The 15,443-nt window shown below is 40.5% G+C and overlaps 1 protein-coding gene across 4 annotated transcripts in view; it reads right to left on the minus strand.

Annotated features, from left to right (window-relative positions):
• Nucleotides 1–4,348: 4,348 nt before the first annotated feature.
• REXO5 (RNA exonuclease 5) overlaps nucleotides 4,349–15,443 on the minus strand; it is a 42,724-nt gene continuing 31,629 nt past the window's right edge. For all 4 annotated transcript variants that reach the window (XM_050774834.1, XM_050774832.1, XM_050774833.1 and 1 more), the window contains exons 14-20: nucleotides 14,125–14,229; nucleotides 13,511–13,648; nucleotides 9,991–10,083; nucleotides 9,167–9,383; nucleotides 8,774–8,961; nucleotides 7,673–7,791; nucleotides 4,349–4,619 (exon numbers count right to left, since the gene is read on the minus strand). In XM_050774834.1, coding sequence (XP_050630791.1) covers nucleotides 4,544–4,619; nucleotides 7,673–7,791; nucleotides 8,774–8,961; nucleotides 9,167–9,383; nucleotides 9,991–10,083; nucleotides 13,511–13,648; nucleotides 14,125–14,229 — 936 coding nt within the window. In that variant the 3' untranslated portion in view covers nucleotides 4,349–4,543. The remainder of the gene's footprint in view (nucleotides 4,620–7,672; nucleotides 7,792–8,773; nucleotides 8,962–9,166; nucleotides 9,384–9,990; nucleotides 10,084–13,510; nucleotides 13,649–14,124; nucleotides 14,230–15,443) is intronic.

A 15,443-nucleotide genomic window follows, 5' to 3' on the forward strand; every position in this document is an offset into this window, starting at 1 on the left:
ATGGAGGCCCTGATGGCCTCCCCAAAGATTCCCAGCCTCATGTTGGTATTTTGTAAAAATAAATATGGTGGTAGGAGTAGGTGTACTTTTCAGTTGCAGAGGCTCTGGAAGTCATGTCTACATTCTCTGATTATGGAGAGGTTTCTGAGATTTCCTCAATGAACTGGAACTCTTTCTCTTCCTCTGTCATTACTAAGGACAGGACCCGGTGGGGGCTGGAAGGAAATCTAAGGGGTGATGTTTTCCTCACTTAAAAAGTATGCCTCTAAAGCATTCCCCAGTTGGCTCGTGGGCTTGTTTCTTCTGTGCTTTGGCACTTCTGCGTTACGGAGCCCAGCCAGAGCCTTATAAATAGGTTTGGGGAATAAAGTGGAAGGATACTGACTTGGGGGCTTGTATAGAGCCTGGGCTATTCAAAGTGCTGCCGTCACAGGCTGTATAGATTACAGCTAAAATCCAATTTTCAATTAGATGATGGGCAAACAACTTCACTTAGTTACCAGATGAGCTTAACTGCACATGGAATGCTTTCTAGCAAGAAAGGTGCACTGAAGGTAGTGCTGGGGGTCGGAGGAGTATGAAAGTTGCAAAACTGGCTTCTTCCCTCCTTTCAAATCCAGTTGCTGAAGCACATGGCTGGATTGGCTCTGGGAGTCATCCTTCTAGCTCTCAGTTTTGACGTAGGTCAAAAAGGGTTAGTCTGCCTGATAAGATTAGGGAGCTTGCCTAACCTTTCCATTTCCTTTCCTTTATGTCAACTTCTGAGGATGCCCTGTCTTAAAAATATAAGGCTCCTACCTGAGTTTAATCTTCTGTCCAGTGTTCTGACCCTTATCCCATCTCTTGACTCAGGGGTGCTAAAAAAGTCCTGGTGGAATGTAGCAGCACCAGTGCAGTCAGCAGCAAAGCATCTGAACTCTACAGTGTTTTGTAATCCATGCTGATGGGTACTCTCCATGGGCCCTGTGCTTATCTGGGGTGGTGCTGCTAAAACTGCTAGTACATTATAGAGCTATACAATAGTGTGGTACTACTACATGACAAGACAGCAGAAAACATGAATACTGGCCCTAGTATACACGTGGACTTATATGATAAAGGAGCCTCGTCCTTTATTGGGTAAGTAAAGCTAGATAATTGGGTAAAATTATCTAAATATTTGGGAGTAAGTTATTACATGCCAAAATAAATTCCAAGAAAAATAAGGCTATGAAGTATAGACATTAAATCATTAGAAATATATAAACTTGTCATTGGATCCAGAGATCAGCCAGGGCTTTCTAAGCAGAAAAGCAAATAGAAGAAATCACAAAAGACTAAACATAAAATGATGTACCTTAAAAGCAAACTAAAATTTTGTAATAGTTTATAAATGGACACTATAGTGAATCCATAAGGTGCTCTTAAATCAGTATGGAAAAGGACCTGGCTTCCCAACAGAAAAATGGCAAAGGATATGAACAACTCACTTAGGAAAAATAATTTACCAAAAAGCTTCTGGGGAAAAAAGCAGGATGCCAATCTAAAGGGTATTCAAATAAGTAGAATTAAATATACAATGAAAAACTTATATTGGCAAAAATTTGAAGCAAATCTATGCTAGTAAACAGTAAAAGCCTTTCTGGAGTTAAAAGCATGTGAGAGTTCTTCCTAAAAAATCTCCAAGGATGTATGTGCAAGGATATCACCAGCAGCATCATTTGGAAACAACTTCAATGTCAACAAAAGGGACTGCTTTAGAAATTATGGCATACATCAATGCTAGAATGTTATACTCTGCTTTTGAATAATAGAATTTCTATCATCATGGAAAAAGTTGATCGATTATAAAATATTGGCAGTCATTGACCATTGATGGTGGGATCAGTTGTGATTTAAATTTTTCTGTATTTTTCAAATTTTCATTAATAGGTTTCCTTTATAATAGGGAAGAGGTTATTTACAGAAAGGGGGGCAAAAGGAAATGAACAACCCCACTATGGGCAAGGAGACCAGAAAATGGGAGTAATGTGTTCAAAGCCTAAACCATGAGTTCTGTAAAAGCCCTTGGAGTTGCTTTTCCTCCATAAGAAGCTGCTTCTCCAGCAGCTGCCTTGGCAGCTCTGCACTGGCTGCCTAGAAGGGTGTGGGAGGAAAAATGCACAAACGCACTTATGAATGGAATGTGTGTTTTGCAAGAGGCCAAGTTGGCAGCTTTGGCTTCCAAAAGGTGGAGCATCAGGCGAAAGAACAGAGTGTGCAGACTGAAGTCTCAGAGGCCTTGTAGTGCAGGCCCATCTCTGCAGAGTTCTGGAGTTGGATCCCTGGGGAAACCTCCAGCCCTACCCTTTCTCCTAAGAAAAAGATGGCCTTGGCTATTCTTGGGAGCAAGTGGAGTGCTCTTGGTACAGGGAGATGATCCTTAGTAAAATAGTATGTCATTTATTCAGCACTCAATCTTGACTTTTCCTAGTTTAATCCTCATAACCTTATGAAGTACTAATTTCCCCCATTTTAAAAGTGAGGAAACAGGCCCAGAGAGGGAAAATAATTCACACATAGTGCATTACTGTGTCATTTTCCACAAATGTCTCAATAATCAAAAGTAGTTATTTCCTCATTTTACACAGCTGTGGAAATAGCCTCAAATGAGGTTAAGTGACTTGCCCCAAAATACTCAGGTGTGTGTGGGAGGTGAAGCTCCAACCCAGGCCTGTTCATATTCAAGGCAGGCACTTAATTTGTCTCTGAAGACTTCAGCCTCAAGAGGTAAACAGCAGCTAAGCTCTCACAGCTTTGGAGCTCAGCTGGGCAGGAAGGAACCCAACAACACTTGTCAGCTTCAAGTTCTCAGGGCCTTGCAGCAGAAGTTGGCAGTTCACCTAGGGAACTTTCCTCCTGATGAAGGGACTTGAATCAAGTTGCAGTGTCTGACCCCAAGTCAAGCTCTTCAGTTCTGGTTCCATATAGGGCCAGATCTTACAGAAGCTACATTTAAACTTTCATATAGGACCAGATCTTATGAAGCTACATTTACAGGAAACACTGCTCCAACTGCCCAACCCTAAGAGTTAATTTTAAGTAGAATTATCTTTTTCTTCTTTTCTTCTCCTGACAGCAGCTGTTAAGAATTATTTTCCAATTATAAAAGCAATGTATGTTGAATGTTTAAGAAAAAAATCGAGTCTACAACAGAAAAGCATTTGTTAAAACCTAATTTGTCAATGCCACTAGCCATAGATAAATACTGTTAACATTTTGGCATATAGCCTTGCAGGTTTTGTTAGAAGCCTATGTATAACTTTGTATATTTTCTCCTACAAAAGTGGACTCAAACTACATGCTATTCTGTATCCCTCAAAAGTGGACTCAAACTACATGCTATTCTGTATCCCTCCAGACTTCATACAACAAATAATATACAGTACTGTGAATACATAATCTTACTAATCTGTAATCCTCTGGGATACATACCATTATTCCAGACACAGAAATGTTAAGTAATTTATTCAAGTTCACACAGCTAATGATTTAAAAAGCTGGGATTCAAAGTCAAGCATTCTGGATCTAGAGGTCTACTGCCTCCTTCTTGAAGATCTCTTTCACTGAAGATTTTACTCTCTCTCACACACACACACTTTAGAACTGGCTACCTATAACTCCATTGTAATAACCCTGTGATATCTCCTTCATTACATGTTTTTGTGTAACGATCCTAGTACCCTAGGACAATGCTGTAGAATTACAGGGTCTCAGTGTATGGAGCAATTTACGAGGTTTTTGGGTATGATACATACTGTATGCCAGGTTCATCTTTTCTGGAGGGCAGTTAATATCTCTACTAGTTTTGGAATTGGGTGCCTATGCCCCATGTCCTTTCCAACACAGATTGTTACCAGTTTGAGAGTTGATTAAAACGGCTTTTACTGAATTTCAAGTTTCCCGTTCCTAGGGGGAGAGGTGGTGTGATGGAGGCACCTACTGGTGAAGGGTGGCACTGCAGTCATGTTCTGAAGGGAAGGATTCCTGAACGTGGAATGGAAGGGGTTTCCAGGGCTGCTTAAAAAAACTAAAAGAATCTTCCACTCCACTGCCTGGTGGACTTGCCAGATTTTTCAGTTCAGCCTATCATTGCCCTTCAATTTTATAAGAGCTGTCAATAAGAAAACAGTTTAAAGAAATTTGCTTCACAGACATTACAACTTTGACAAATTGTCTAATTGGTTGGTTTTCTGCAAAGAAGTCAGTCCTCTTGGTTTCCTTACCAGAATATACCACGTAATAGGGGTGCTACATGGAGTGAGTACCTGCTACCACGCCTATGCACATAAACTCAATGACACAAAGAAACAATCTGTGGACACCCCCATACTATGCTTGAACTTTAGGCATTTATTGAAAACTTATACATGCCATATAAACAAACTAAACTCTTTTAGCTGCTACACCAAGTTTCCACAACAGCTGTCTGCTGGTTGGAGAGACTACAGCCTGACCACATTCTTTGCCATTGCCTACAAGGGGTAAGAAATGGCACATGGAAACATGGCAGGCCGACTCATGATCACAGGCCTGAGATGGTGCTTTCTTCTTCCTCTTTTATTCCCATCAGTCCTAGGCCAGAGAGTGAACCATGAGTACTGCAATAAATAAGAAACAAAGGTAGGTTTTTATCCATAAGGTTGAATGAATGGTTATAAATGCCTAGTTAGAGAAGATGTTTTTCCAAGTACGTGTGTGTGTGCCATGGGGCAAGGGCAGGAACGTTTATGGAAAGCTGCCTGCTGAAGATAGTTTAATGGAAAAAGCACTGATGAGTCTCAGAGGTCTAGATGCAAATCCTACCTTTACCAATTAGGAGATATGAGGCATATCTATAAAACTATGAAATATTTAAATTACTATCTCACAGGGATTTTGGTGAAGACTATCGGCAATAGCAAACATACACTGAGCACTTACTATATGCCAAGAATTGTTCTAAGCACTTGTCTCATTTAATCCTCAAAACAGCTCACTGATGTAGGTACAAGTGTTATCCTCATTTAAAAAATAAACAAGCTCATAGACATTATATGACTTGCTCAAGTCACACAACTGTTAAGTGACAGAACCAGGATATCAATAATAGCAATCTGTCATTAGAGCCCTTACAAGTTGCTGTTAAAGCGTCTTAGTCTTTGTTCATTCCATACTTTTGTAGCACCTGCTAGCTGCCGGGGGCTGTTTAAAAAACATTACAAAACATTAACTTATTTAATAATGTTTGTTGTAAAAAACCTGGCATGGTGCTTTGAATTTAGGAGCCATTTATTAGTTCCCTGCCACCTTGTAATTCATATTCATGGAACTGGGTTCGAGTTGAGGAGCTCTCTGAGGCAAAGCAGGTAGAAATGAGGAAAGACAAACACAGAATCTGTCTCCACCTGATGTCTGAACTTAAACATTCAAACACTAGACTTTTGTGTATGGAGAACTAGAGCTTTGAGGGCAGGAGAGTTGCTTTGGAGTCAGACACACCATCAGGGTACAAGTCCTGACTATGCACTTACTAGCTATGTGACCCTAGGAAAATTGCTTAATCTGAGACTTTTTCTCCACTTGTTAAATAAAGATTCTAACAACCTCAACCAAAAATGCATATAAAGGTATTTAGCACAGTACCTGGGTTTGATAAATTACTGTTGTTTTCAATATTAATTTAAGAAGCTACCAAAAATGTAAGGATTAAGAGCTGCATCAAGACCCCAGCCTAAGGAAACCTTCTATTGTTTTTGCTATTGCTTTTTTCCCAATGTTTCCCAAGAGTATCTGCTGCCATCACGGACACAGCTGCACAAACAAGGCCCAGAGAGGTCAGTCACACAGCAAGCCTCCATAGCTTGAGGAAATGCATGCTACTGCTGCTGAGTTTGATCAGTATGTCCACAGAAATCAGAATGTGACTTTTAAAGGACAGGAGTAGTTTAGGTTCTTCACCACAGGATTTGCTGCTTCCAGAGGGGCTTAATTCTCCTAACTTGTCAAACAAACTCAGACAAAGACTGAGGATCTTTGTCTCAGTCACAACTTAAGTGTTTTTGCTCCCTGACCCCAGCACTTCCTCCTCTGGCTTCACCCTCTGTGGAACATCCAGGAAGAACAATGATTTGGGCTACTCTTGACTTAGTTTACCTAAACAATGGTGGACTGCAATTTAAGTATTCTACGTGGGAACATGAAAACCCAGTCCACCTACCACCATAACACTGCCCCTGAGGAGCTACCTAAGGACAAGTCTCTCTGTTCCCCAGAGCCCACATCTTAACCAAAAAGCTTTTACTGGCAACTTGTGGTCACTTTTTACCCTGTTCCTATTAGCTTACCCACAAGCCTGTTTAAAGTATGTTGGTCTAAGATGTTTTTTTCCCTCTCAATGTAAACACCTAATACTTGTTTCTGCTTTTCAGAGAAAGCAGTTCTTTCAACCTACCCAGTAGGTAGACCATCTCCCTAATGGCCCTCAGATGCATGTTACAATAACTTTATGCTAGGAAATGAATTTCTGATCCAGCTTCAAGGCCAGAGGTATTCATGCTCTTATCAACTCCTAGAATGTCAGAATTTTTTTTTTTTTCTTTTTTTGAGACAAGAGTCTCAGTCTGTAGCCCAGGCTGGAGTGCAGTGGCGCAATTTCAGCTCACTGCAACCTCTGCCTCCTGGGTTCAAGTGATTCTCGTGCCTCAGCCTCCCAAGTAGTTGGGATCACAGGCACACAACACCAAATCTGGCTGCTTGGTTTTTTTTTTTTTTGCTTTTTTGTATTTTTGGTAGAGACGGGGTCTTGTCATGTTGCCTAGTCTGGTCTTGAACTCCTGAGCTCAAGTGATCTGCTCGCCTTGGCCTCCCAAAGTGCTAGGATTATAGGCATGAGCCACTGTACCTAGCCAGATGTCAGAATCTCAAGGAACTTTTTAAAATTAACACAATCCAAGGTTTTCAGACTGTTCAAAAAAGCTACGATTTTTCCCTCCCTCCCCCAATATACACTCATTCATTTAGCTGCCCACTCACTCATTCCAAAACTGCCTGTCTCTATGCTTTAAGATTTAATATTGGTTTTTCTTTCAAGAAAGGGTTTACAATTAAAAGGGTTTGAAAATCAATTGATTTATTCCAAATCCCTCATGTTACTGAAAGGAAATTGAGATCTATAGCGGGGAAGTAGCTTGGCCACTTGTCAGAGGAGACAGGTGATAAAGCTGGAACTAGACTCAGAGTCCTGCTCCAGTATTCCTCAGGCTTAGAATCAGCAAACCAGGCCCTGTTATCTCTTAAAACAGAGGTGTCAATGGAGAAAAAGGTACAGAAGGCAGGAACACATTCCTCATATGCGGGGAGGTTACACCTAAGCCTAGGGCTTGTTCTGAGACTTTACTTTTTTTACTCAAGTGGGGTTACCAGCTACTTCTTTCTCCAGAGAGGAGTAAGAAGGACATAAGACCCCTGGTTTTAACTGGGGATAAGTTATCTCCCTGAGGGACCAATATATGTAGTTATACAAGAGCATATAAATGTGAAATGGGAATACAATGCCTATCTTTTAGAACTGTGAGAATTAAAGAGGTGATTCATGTAAGTCCTCATTATGGACCTAAACATCAGCAAAATCCAGGGGACAGAGTCCTGAAGGGATACCCTTTCCAGTCCATACCTCTTGGTTCCTGGCAGCAGGATGAGGCAGAGAGTGCCTGGGCACAAGCTGTTGTAGAGCTTTCCAATCTTCCGGCCCCAGCGCCAGGCTGCTATCTTTGGGTGGTCCAGTTTCAGAGTCTGGGATCAAAGCCATGTGTCAATACTCAGCCAGAACACTCTCTCGTTACCTATGGAAGGGCTGCAACACTCTCCCTCCGGGTCTAAGGCTATGGGATTCCAGTAAAGGTTCCAGACAAATCCCTTGTCTAACACTGGAGCCCACACTGCAGGTTCTCTGCTGACCCAGCATCCCCAGGCCTCCAAGTTGGTTTAAGACTTCCTCAGGGGAGGACGGCTACTATCCTTTCCTCCAGATGGGTCTTCTAAGACCCCAAGCTAGGGGAGCCACATTGCTAATGAGGGGTCTAGTCTGGCTTCTGCCATTAAGTCTCTTTGTGACCTTGGGCAAGTGACTTACCAACTCTAGCCCCTACATTTCATCTGCTAAGTATGAGAGATTAGACTAAGACAGGGTTTCCCAAGCTTCAGCCATTCACCTTCTACCTCCACTCTTCTGCTTGTATATCCCTCTAACATTTTTCCATAAAGTGAGTTAATTTCTTCCTTAGCCTTGTCTAACTAATACCATCCACAAAATCATAGTCTCAATGTAGTTGTTGTATACTTTAACAAGTATTAGCAAAACAAGTCCATTCAGATGTCTTAGCTGTAATAAGAAGACAAATCCATAATCATAAAAGTGAAAACAAAACAAAAAAAAGACCATCTATGACAACCACAATTTATCTTGTGTATGTACCACACTTTGGGAAACCCTAGACTAGATCACTGAATAATTATCCAGCTCTCTGACTTCCTGCCTTGGTCCCTCAAAGTCCCTTGGAGATCTGGAAGACTAAAAACCTAAGTTTAGCAGGTATGGAGGGGGCAAAAGTATGAGAGATCTGGGAGAAAAGGAGATGTGGCCAGGACTGGAAGAAGCTGGAGAGTGAAATAAGACTTAGGGCCAGGGTAGAAAAAAAAGAAAAAGATTAAAGGATTAAGTGTCACTGAGCAGGACCCTCCTGACATCTTCTCCAAGAAACCTTCACTCACTCACCTGCAAGGCCTCCTGTTCAAAAGGGGGAGGTACCACACGAAGCCCTGCGGGCCTTCTTGATTCAGGTGGTAAGCCTCTGAGCCAGGCATGGAGGTGCCTGGGGGTTAGAGCATGCCTGCCTTTCAGCTTCCAGTCCTTGCCTGTGAGAATGTTGAGGGCCCGCTGGGCACTGCCAAAACTTTTGAATTCTGAAAGCAAGAACCCCCACCTTGTTATTAAGGGCCGAGAAAGTTGATCCCATCCAAGCTGCCTGGCCAGGGCCATAGGAGAAGGACAGAATCAGGAACTGCTGCCCTGGTCCAGCCCAGGAGGTGAATCTTCCCTTCTCTGACCTCATGGTATTACCATCCCCAGTTTCCTTCCCCAAAGCTACATTCGACAGCATAGACTTACTTAGGAAACAGTATTTTTTCTGCTTTCCATTTTTAAGATCTTTAGGCAAGATCACAGCTTCCAGGCCAAGAAAGAGGCGGGGCTCCTGCAACAGCTGTTCTTTGAAGGTTTCACTCACTCCAAACAGATATATAGAGCCTTGGTTTTCAGAATCTCCTTCCAGCTCATTCACGAGGGTCTCACAATCAAGCGTGAGCTCTGTCACAGGCCTCTGCACCTAACCAAGGAAAGTTGATGTTAGTGGTAGAAAATCAATTTAATCCTCAGGCCTGTTGGATACTAGCAAGTTTTTGCCATTACTAATAACTTCATTTTTCAGTTTCCTACACTTTTTCAGTTTCTTTCCTTTTCTGTAAAAGGAAACTAAAGATAACTGTCTCACAGAATTATATTAGAGACTTAATTGATAAATACATACATATTTTCATGTAAACATATTCTCTTCAGTTTCCTGCCACCCACCCTTAATGAAATTCTGTTTATGTGCACAAGAAACTTCAAAATACCATCATTTGATCTCCCTGAAAGGTGAAGAAAAGGGCAACTGCAAAGAACAAACCAGAATAAACCATTGGGGACTTAAGTAGTAATAAAGAATGCAAGGAAGACCCAAATCTATCACAGGATGATTTCTGACACAAATGAAAGCTGTTATATCTTCAGTCACTGCCAGCAGGAGAATGTCAGACTTGGCTGAAGACTTTCCATAACAAAGTCTTATGCCTGGGCCTCTTGAGGGTGTTTGCTACATGTCCTGGGGCACTATACATATAGGCTGTGGTAGGCTAGACCCGAGCAAAGGGAGCTTTCTCTTATCACCCTACCTTGATGCAGGTACCATCTACCAGAATACCATCCAAGGACTCTATGGCCAGCTGGGCTGCTTCTAGGACTTCATACTGTATACAGAGATGAGGCTGCAGAAAGACCAAGATTTCCTCACCATTGCTTTCCAGCTCAAACTGCTAAAGAAGGGGCTGGGGAAAGGATTCAAACTACAGTGGCCAAAGCCACCAGAATGGATGCCTTTGCTGTGCTGGGTTACACAGGTATTGATTGTAAACTGTCAACTTTAAATGGGATCACTAAAGTTCAGGAACTAGCTTTCACACAATAACTAACTTTTGTCATTTAAAATGCAACTACCCAACAGGCTTTTCATAGTATTTATTATGCATCACTAAAGTCATCACTGCAAGTCACGGGCAGAGATTCCCATTTGTCTGTCTTTTAGCTAAACTTTATAAGCTTGGGAAGGATAAGTTCTTCCACTGGATAGGCTACATCTTCAAATGGTCTGCTTTTCTGTTTGGTAACTCGGAGTAAGTAAATCTTTGTGATTATCTGAGCCACAGCATCAATATGGAGATAAAAGCCTTCCCATAGGAAAGTTTCATGACACTGGACTTGGCAAGGGTTTCTTGAATATGACATCAAAGGCAGGCAACAAAATTAAAAATAGACAAATTAGACTTCATAAAAATTAAAAACTTTTGTATATCAAAGGACACTAACAGCAGTGTCAAAAAGCAACCCACAGAATGGAGAAATAGTTGCAATCACCTATCTAATAAAAGATTAATATCCAGAATGTACAGAGAACTCTTACAATTCAACAATAAAAAACCCAAACAACCTGATTTAAAAATGGGCAAACATTGCAGAGTAGCTGGAACTGAAAAAAATAAATAAGAAAAAAAAAGGTCAAACAAGTAAATAGACATTGCTGTAAAAGATGTACAAATTGCCTACGACACTCAACATCACTAATCATTAGGGAAATGCAAATCAAACCCAAATGAGATACCATTTCACATCCATTAGGAAGGCTATTATTAAATAAAATAGAAAACAAGTGTCAGTGAAGATGCAGATAAGTTGGAACCTTTGTTCTTTGCTGGTAGGAATGTAAAATGGTATAGCCACTGTGGAAAACAGGATAATGATTCCTCAAAAAAGTAAACACAGAATTACTATTTGATCCATCAGTTCCACTTCTGGGTATATGCCCAGAAGAACTGAAAGCTGGGACTTGAACAGATATTATGTACAACCATGTTCATACCAGCATTATTCATGATAGTCAAAGGTAGAAACAACCCAGAGTCAGGCACGCCTGTAATCCCAGGACTTTGGGAGGCCGAGGTGGGCAGATCTCTTGAGTCAGGAGTTCAAGATCAGCCTGGGCAACACAGAGAGACCCTGTCTTACAAAAAACTAGCCGGGCATGGTGGTGCACGCCTGTGGTCCCAGCTACTCAGGAGGCTGGGAGGTGGGAGGATTGCTTGAGCCCAGGAAGTCGAGGCTGTAGTAAGCTGTGATCACGCCACTGAACTCCAGCCTGGGTGAGCAAGATCCTATCTCAAAAAAAAAAAAAAAAAAAAAGGTAGAAACAACCCAAATGTCCATCAACAAATAGATAACCAAATATATACATGAAATGGAATATTATTTTGCCTTGAAAATGCAATTCTGATACATGCTGCAACATGAATGAACCTTGAAGACATGCTAAATGAAATAAAACAGACACAACAGGACAAATACTATATGATTTCACTTATGTGAGGTATACAGAGTAGTCAAATTCATAAAGACAGAAAGTAAAACAATGGCTGGGGGAAGGGGTAATAGGAAATTATTGCTTAATAGGAAATTTCAGTTTGGGATGATGAAAAAGTTTTGGAGATAGATGGTGGTGATAGCTACACAATGTCAATGTACTGAATGCCACTTAAAAATGGTTAAAAAGGTACATTTTATGTTATATGTATTTTACCCGCCACCCCCGCAACCAAAAAAAGGGACCAAGACTTAGGAAGATGTTATAGTCCCTTGCTATATTCTCATCCCCCAATCCATCTTCTCAGGGACAATCTTTGTATTTGTATTGTTAGTCATAGAAAAGCCATTAATAAAAGATTTAGAAGCTGTGTGCAGTGGCTCACACCTGTAATCCCAGCACTTTGGGAGGTGGATCACTTGAGGTCAGGAGTTCGTGACCAGCCTGGCCAATATGGTGAAACCCCGTCTCTACTAAAAATACAAAAATTAGCCAGGCGTGGGGGTGCAAACCTGTAGTCCCAGCTACTTGGGAGGCACGAGAAATCATTTGAACTGGAGGGAAGAGGCTGTGGTGAGCCAAAATGGCACCACTGCACTCCAGCCTGGGCCTCTGTGTCAAAAAAAAATTAAAAAATTAAAAAATTTAGAGACAGCACATTTAAAAATATCTAGGATCCTGCACTTACATCACTTTAGAAGTATTTTTACTTCACTTTCATACATAGTAATACACCAGTTAATAGTTACCTAGTTCCGAATTCTAAAGGAACAATATATTTACAGTAAAGTCTTCCCCTAATCCCATTAGCTAGCTGCCTAATTCTTCCCCCGGGAGGCCTCCATTGTTACCTTTATTGTATATCATTCTACAAACATCCTATTACACTGTTTCCATTTTTAATTCTTTTTAAATTCTTTTCATGATTTCTTCTATGTCTCTATATGCTTATGATGTTATTGCTTCATATATAAACTTTATTGATATGGTATTGTTATGACTATGAAGATGGAGACTTAACTTGTGAAGTCCTTTTGAACTATATAAATTTTTAAAACCATATGCAAGCATTATTTTTGTTAAAGTAAAACTAATCTCTTTAAAGGGCTTTTATGTAAATACAAACCTACAATACCAAAAACTTACCCTAAGAGATAAGAGAACTAATAACAATAACAACAAAAGCCCTCCCATAATCTTCCTCCTGTATCTTAACCAAGCAAGCCATGAGCCTACTCTGTAAAAAAAGAAGTAACTTTCTAAGATATGAAAGTTACTTCTCTTTTTGAAAGCGCATTTTATCTTTTAAAGCCGGGTACAATCATAAGGACCATAGGTTATATTCAACCAGCAGACATATTTTTCGCATGGCCTGATATTTGAGAAAATGGGAGCCAGCATATGAAAATTGACAGAGTTCTCAATTCTTGTTTTTAAATTTTTTGTAGCAATGTGGTCCCACTATATAGCCCAGGCTGGTCTTGAACTCCTGGACTCAAGCAATCCTCCCTCCTCAAACTCCCAAAGTGCTGGGATTACAGGTATAGGCCACCACGCCCAGCCAGATGTCTCAATTCTTTAAACACACACAACAAAAGATCTCACAATACTGGGTATACATTCTTGTGGGTCAACAATTGCTCTCATTAGCGTATGTCTCGCGCTCCAGTTGGTAGCAATCAAGCTTACTTCAGGAATATTTGCTATCTGCATGGCCCAAGCAGTCACCTGAATGTGAAACACTAATCTAGAAAATTGAAATCTGAATTTTCCAGTCTTACCTGACGGGTTTCAAGAACAAAAGTCATTGACTGGACTGGGCCAAAGCTCTTAAATAGCTTCTTCAGAGCCCTGAGATTGCAATTTTTGCTAAATGGCCCAGCATAGACAGTTGATATCTCTGTCCACTTGATCCTCATCTGTAGGAAAAACAACAGAATATAGTATGGGAATGAATGTGGAAAGAGAAATGAAATCATGAGTCAACGCATGGGATTATTCATCAAAGATTTTTTTGACATAAATACTTGCCAAATGTCCAAGGATGTTCACTGAAGTATTATTTGCAATAGCAAAAATGTATAAAGTACAAATGCTGTTAATAGGTATATCATATAGCAGAATATTATGTAGCCATTAAAAACAAGGGGAATAAGATATGTAGTGATACAGAAAGATGTACAAGATATACTGTTAAATGAAAAAATAAAGTTGCAAAACAGTATGCATAGTTTGATTCCCATTTTTATAAAAATATTTTTAGATGTTAATATGCAGATAGTAAAAATCTAGAGAAAGACACAACAAATTAAATAAAGCATGTATTACTTTCCTTAATGATAAGAGGTTACAAAAAGTCACTAAATAAATCATTCAGCAGAACTCATCCACTTACCCTTTTGTTCATCTCCTCGGTGAGGATAGGTGAAAAGGCCTTAAAAGAGAACTGAACAATGCTGAAGGGAAATAGGGGGATTTCCACTCTGGCCTGCTCAAGAACCTGTAGAGAACAGCACAGCCTGGATAAGGTAGGAACCTCATACTCTATTGCGGCTCCTGGATATGAGCCACAATAATATAAATAGTAGTTGCCTTTTTACCCATACTGAGGTAATATGGGGCTGACTTCCAGGTCTGGAGGAAAATGGTGAAACCACACAGCTTCCCCAAAGAACCACAGAACCAATAAAAAGAATGAAAATAAAATACATATAAGTCAGACCTTCAGCATTACTAAGAGACAAGGGTTATTACAAAAATTTTCCAATGACCTGTAATTAAATAAATAACTATAACTCCCAGTATTGTAAACTGTTGCAAGCCTGTGAGTAGGGAAAGCAAGGGAGAGGAGGCTTAATAGATTTGGTTAAAATAATAATAATAATAATAATCAAGGGACATGGAAGAATTAGATGAAGCACAAAAAAATCACCTCCAAAATAAAAACTCCAAGTAAATGCCAAATAAGGAACATGGGTCATGATTTTGACATTTCTCAGCACTTGACTATAAGCAAGAGGCTTGGCAGCCTCAGAGAAGCTGTGCTTCTGGAGAAGAATCAGATATATAGAGAAAAGGTGGTACTCCTTGAAGACACTGCTGTGAAGAATGCCAACCCGTCCAAACAATATTATAAATTCCTCCCTTCCGTCAACACCACACCATCATTCTGGAAATGGAGAACTAGAAAGCTTCACTTTAGCTTCTTACTCCCCCACAGAGACAATGAGTTAACAACAATATATGGACCAGAACACCTTTGAGAGAACTGTAGAGACCAGATGAAAAGCTATATAGTACCTAGACCAGCATGAAACCAAGAAGGGTTTCCAGTAAATGGGAAAGGAAACTTTGTGATGTTTTGTGGTCTCATTTACAGCCTTCCCTATCTGACATAATAGGGCTTCTCCCACACCACAGATCCTCTCTTGGGATGGAAACAAAAGAGTGGACCATGTGTCCAATGTTCTGAGTAGTGTGGGGGCTGTCTGAGGGACTATTTTCTGTCTTGCATGACTCAGAAGGCTGACAGGACTGACAGCCTTGTTTGGAAGCCACTGAAAACAGATGTGATCACCATGGCATGTTAGAGCCGCAGTAAGAAACCAGGGGAAGAAAGAGATTATGGGCTCTGAAAAGAAGTAGGGACAAGGGGCTCAGGAAACAACTAAAGGCACATGCACAACTCCAGAGAAGACAAATCTCCAGAACAGG

Source organism: Macaca thibetana, chromosome 20, assembly GCF_024542745.1.
Source record: "Macaca thibetana thibetana isolate TM-01 chromosome 20, ASM2454274v1, whole genome shotgun sequence".
NCBI lineage: Eukaryota > Metazoa > Chordata > Mammalia > Primates > Cercopithecidae > Macaca > Macaca thibetana.